Genomic DNA, 6006 nt, shown 5'->3' with positions numbered 1-6006 from the left:
CATATACATATATACACACATATACATATATACACACATATACATATATATACACACATATACATATATACACACATATACATATATACACACATATACATATATACACACATATACATATATACACACATATACATATATACACACATATACATATAAAAGATGCTCCCCTACACATTACAAAACAAGACAGGACAATAGAACATGAAGCCAAAGGCAAACAAAACAGAACACACACACACACACAGGAATGCTATAGGAATGGTATTTTAGTATTTTAGTTAAACATGCACTTGAAAAGGTTTAGATAAAAGCAAAGAGTCGAGGCAGCCTTACAGTACAACACTTCCCAACGAAATATGCACAAATACAATGTACAAAACACTGAAGCTGAAGGCCTTATAGATTATTGACCCTTAATTCATAAAAAGAGATATTTTGTATATAGTGTTTATATAAACTAAAATCAAAATTCCATTCTTGTTTGGGTATCAAGCCCAACAAAACATCACTGACACACATTCAGACAAGAGTCAGGGATGTAATGTAAAAAGCAGAATTGAGAACCTTTTCATACATTATCAATTTCAGGGTGTTATGAACTATATTCCACTCCACTCCATTTCTAATAAACTTGCTCCCAAATTCATTGGCCCGTTCACTGTCACCAAAATCATTAGTCCGGTGGCAGTCCGCCTCAACCTTACTCCGGCGTACAGGAGAATTCATCCCGTTTCATGTATCAAAAATAAAACCCGTGTTTCATTCTCATATTAATCCGCCTGCCCCGGTTACATCTGACTCTTTGCAACTACTAATAAATATACGTTTTACTTGCATTATTGCTTCCTCGCCTTGTGTGACATGACAACTGACATACATTCAGACAAGAGTCAGGTATGTAATGTAAAAAGCAGAATTGAGAACCTTTTCATACATTATCAATTTCAGGGTGTTATGAACTGCTCAGAGACTTGGGGTGAAGATCCAAACGCAGATTTATTGGGACAATCCAGAATCATAATACATATTACAGGAAAAAGGTCAAACACACAGGCAGAGAATCAAAAACCCAAGACACAGGAAACTAAGATAACACTCAGAACTGCAGTGCAACAAGACATTTCACAAAGTAAGAGTGAATACACAGGGCTTAAATAGACAAAAGTGAACAAGATAATAACACACAAGTGGAAGTAATCAGAACATGATTATCCAGGCAATGGGTTATGGGAAATGTAGTTCATGGTGAGATAAAGCAGAATGATGGAGTGCCCTCAGCTGGTGGTTGAGACACAGTGACAGTTATCACAGTTATGTCAAATAAATGGATACATTTATAATATTGGCTGGCCATAATAAAATCTTTGCCGTTTCATAATCGTTTACCATTTAAATTTCGCTTTGAAATAGCAGGTTCCATTGTGACAACATGCCCCACTATATTGGTCATTGTAGAATGAGTCTGTACCTTTTATCTTGGGTAATAATTGCAGACATTTTCTACAGCTTTTTGTCTTAATTCGAATGACTTTCAAAAAATAATTATACATATCCACTGATAAAGTCAAAACCATAAAAACATGTACAAAGTACAAATCCAAAGTAATTCAACAAGCAGAATAAATAATGACGAATGCAAATAAGACTCATTTGTATAACAGACTAAAACAACCCATAAAAGACTGTTCAAACACGGTTTATTTAACTGGTCAGGTTCATATAAAGGGCAAGCATTTGTTAGTGCATTAAACAGATTTTTAAAGGGTACACATTTTTCATGTTGAAAGACAAACTGAAACTTTGTTTCCAGGCTTAAAAAGATAAAAAAGACAAGTAACCCTGCTTCACTGACTGTTTGAAACTAGACAAAATAAAGCCCAAAAAAGCAAAGGGAAGCATTTGTATCCCTCATTGTTTTTCCAACCTTGCTTTTTTGGGGGGAAATATCATCCCACTCTTTCAATAAAAACACACTGATTCCTTCAACAGCCACACAAAGCACCAGTTGACTAAACCCAGCAAATATCTTCACCCCCTCCTTCTCCTCCAGGAACGCCACAATCTGAGGGTTTTTAAGGCTTCTCATTAACCTGAAACACCTGCCTCCACTGATCATCTCAACCCACATCATTAGCCCATTACAGGGGTGTAGATCCCAAACAGAACCAGATGAGGGAGACAGAGACTCTATAGAATACAGCACAGTAGAACAAAACACTCAAATAATGCCTGAATTACAAGTATATACCCAATAAAAATCATCATTAAACTGCTAAACTATGCTGGTCAGTAACAATATAAATACATCATATGATACACACGAGACTGAACGGATTAAAGCATTTAACTTAGTTAATGTACCCATAATTGCAGAATATTACAGAGAACCGGCGCTGCATGGTCTCTATAGCATCTAAAGGCAGATATTAAAGGGTTAGTTCTGAGGTTAATCTGAGCTTTCTGTCCCTCCATTGACAGCCAACGCAACTTCCACTTTCAATAAAGCTGAGGTTAAACCACTGGAGTCACATGGATCACTTTAATGATGTCTTTACTACCTTTCTGGGGCTTGAAAGTAGTAGTTGCGTAGCTGTCAATGGAGGGACAGAAAGATCTCAGATTTCATTAAAAAGAGCTTCATTTGTGTTCCAAAGATGAACAAAAGTCTAACGGGTTTGGAACGACATGAAGGTGAGAAATTAATGACAGAATTTACATTTTTAGGTGAACTATTCCTTTAAAAATTTCAGGAAGTTTCACATCAGAACTTAAAGAAAAAATGAAAACACCACTGAGATGTTAAAAAGTTACAATGAGAACATCACACATATGAGATGATTGTTGAACAGGTCAAGGCATCACGAATGATACATTACTTGGTTTTAAAAATTGTTGATATAAATTTGAGCAGATGAAGAGGTACATGGTAAAGCTGTAGATAAAATTCACCATCAGATGGCGTCACACTTACAGGACAGATGTGTATTAGGCTATATGAGCAATTTTACGCAGAGAATTGAATGTCCTTATTTATTGTGCAATTAAAATTAATTCAAACTTAAATGAACTGTAATTTAATAACTACTAACAAAATTGCATTTCCGTAAACCTACAAGTTATGTAGGCCTAATTTGGACTTGCATGAAAATAAAAATGAAGGTTTCAGCTCTTTCTAACGTGTTGTTGTGTCACTTTTGTCCTCCATTTGGTCAATAATCCATTCTGGAATGTCCCTGTGATGTAAAGATGCAGAGAAATGAAATGCACTTCTATGCAAGACTGGAATTATTCATTTTGTTTCAACTATAAAAGCCAACTTTAAACACGCACACACACACAATACTGACACATTTACAGTTTTAGCTGCATACAACCTGTTAACTGTCAGTGTCCCACCAGTGGGATGCTTAGTGCTCTTTTTTATTGCCTTTTTTTCCTATCGCATATCTTATTATTCATCTTAAATTATGTATCATTCGAAAGCTTAAACTACGGTGGCCGAGAGAGCTCAATTAAAGAAAACACCAGCAAATTAAGAAAACGTGCTGCAAAAACTCAACGCTAAATACGTGTCTGTATTTGCAGCACGTGTTATCAAACTGATGATGTTTTCTTAATTTGCTGGTGTTTTTTTCTATTTGCTTGTGTTTTCTTCAGTTGCATTTGCAGCACATTGAGTGACCTCAGTATTCATCTTGTTCAACTCAGACATTGCCTTACGATGAAAATGGTAGTTCAGCGATGTGCACCTCAGGATCTCTAGGGCTGAATCCGAAATCACCCCCTAATCCCTCATTCACTGTTCCCTATGTTAGTCCACTAACACTGTTCACTTGAGGGAGAGAATGAAAAGGAGTGAACGAATTCGGACAGCCGTTGAGCGTACATCGGTTGTACACTCTTTATTGCACTAATTGCGGTGCATTATGGGATTGAATAAGTGCACTCAATAATGTCCACTATGGTTTCGGACACCACTACAAATGGCTGTCCCCTCAAATAATGCCCTTTTTGTGGATATAGGGGGCGATTTCGGATTCAGCCTAGTACTTTCTCTCTTTGTTCAGTTTGTTCGGCCTCGTCAATACTTTGCAGAAGTTTATCCTGTGGTCCTGTTGCTGATATTAAAGACTTTTGATCCTTCATCTTCATACGCATGTTTACAACAAACCGTGACACTTGGTGGCTGTTTTTAGTAGGCCTATAGCCAACATTGCAACACAGCTTGGTTGGCATGTGGCTTTGATGTTTTAGCAATTTCAGAGTCCAAATTGTTTTGTAAAATATATATTTTTGCGTAAGATAAGTTTAGTACAGAACATTTTCTTTAAAGTAAACTTAAAGTAACTTTTTTTAAAAAGTGTTTTTACTTCAGCAATCTTATTCCAAAGTGACATTTAACAGGTTTACACTAACTAAAAACTGAAATGGTACAAATAGATTAATTATTCATTTACAATCAATTACTTTAATTTGCTCATAACGTCATTAAGAAGGAGCAGGGTGTGTATGGATATGAACTCACAGCCTTTCGAGGTTTTTTCACAGAGCTGTAGATCACGTCGCCCTCTGGATCCACTGACGATAAAGCCTGTGAATAAACATGATCAGCTTAAGAATAAGAATTCTGGGGATTTCCATTTCCTTTTTAGCATTTAGTAATTAATTTGTAATAAAAACTTTAAATATAAATTCTAAGTGGGCATTAAACCCAGTTCTTTCCATCTAGGATTAATTTCATTTAGCATGTGATGTTTTCTTTCTCGAAACTGTCAGGGTTCTGCCCTGGAAGCCTTGTCTGTGTTGTCATGGTTTCATGTTTCTATGTTTGTCTTGTGTTTGAGCACATGGCTCTGTCTTTGTTTGTGTTTGTCATGTGCTCCTCTTGTCCTGCCTCCTTGTTTCCTGTTTCCACGCCCCCTTGTTTAGTTCACGTCTTGCCCTCGTTTCACTAATTGTGCTCACCTGATCGTCATGTGCTCTGGTCCCTTTATATTGTGCCTCTTTTCCTCATGTCTCTGCTGGTTCGTTTTGGTGTGTTGTCTGTGTTCAATGTTTGTATGAAGTTACCACAGAAATTGACAACTTCTGGAAATCGTTTGGAGTTCTCTTCATTCCAGTTCCCGTTTGGCATCCACACAGGATTATTCATATCACTCATCCTCTCCGGTGTATTTGTATCCTGGTCGCCCGCCTGCTATACGTGGTGTTTTGAGTATTATCATCTGTTCTACCTGTCTTTGTCAATAAATATCACTCCCTGTTCATTCTGCGCCTGGGTCCTCCCTCTCTGAATCTTGACATAACGAACCAGCCCTAATCGGACCCAGGAGAATGAGCATCCGTGTTGTTCCCCCCCCCCACGACAGCTCAGGAGAGACTAGCACTCCAGCAGCGGTTGGCATCGCTGCGCCAGCAGGGCCGTGAGGTACGATCCTTCGCCCAGTTCTTCTGGACAATGGCTAGGGGATTGGAGTACCATGATGCAGCTCTTAAAGAGGCTTTCAACCACTGTCTGGATGATCCCCTTCCTCAGTGGTAGATGGAGCATTTAACGCCGCCTTCACACTGGCAGTTGAAATCAGCTCCGTAATACACAATACGCCACCAGCGGACGTCGTACTACACCGTTGAAAAGCGTCGGAAGCGAGTAGAACTAATGGCGGAGAGATTAACGGTTGATTTTGTCAGTGTCAGAATGTACAATTCTGTATGATCTCTCTGTTGAGGGGGTTATAGAGACAGGCTGCTGCGTGGAGGAAAGTTCCCCAGGACGTTGACATGTCAGGTCTGCTAAATGTGATATAGTGGACTTTTAATTGTATTAACTGCCCTAATAACGTTAGAAAATCAATGAAAATAAAAAAATGACATGACAACTTATCGTTATAAAATCATTATTTATTTTATTAAAAGTTAAGAATTCAGGTTTGTTTATCAGTACCATAGCAACGCTAACTTCCGCTGGAATTGTCGGATAGGAACCGTCCGTAGCCTTTCGCA

At 38.0% G+C, this 6006-nt stretch overlaps 1 protein-coding gene across 1 annotated transcript in view; it reads right to left on the bottom strand.

The window, feature by feature from the left end:
* Positions 1–980: 980 nt before the first annotated feature.
* The window catches only part of LOC311085991 (uncharacterized protein), an 83169-nt gene continuing 78143 nt past the window's right edge, over positions 981–6006 (bottom strand). The window contains exon 14 of the mRNA XM_084118613.1: positions 981–3236. Coding sequence (XP_083974739.1) covers positions 3213–3236 — 24 coding nt within the window. The 3' untranslated portion in view covers positions 981–3212. The remainder of the gene's footprint in view (positions 3237–6006) is intronic.

This window comes from Abramis brama (genome assembly GCF_963993115.1).
Source record: "Abramis brama genome assembly, chromosome: 7".
NCBI lineage: Eukaryota > Metazoa > Chordata > Actinopteri > Cypriniformes > Leuciscidae > Abramis > Abramis brama.
This window is presented reverse-complemented; position numbering and strand designations above follow the sequence as displayed.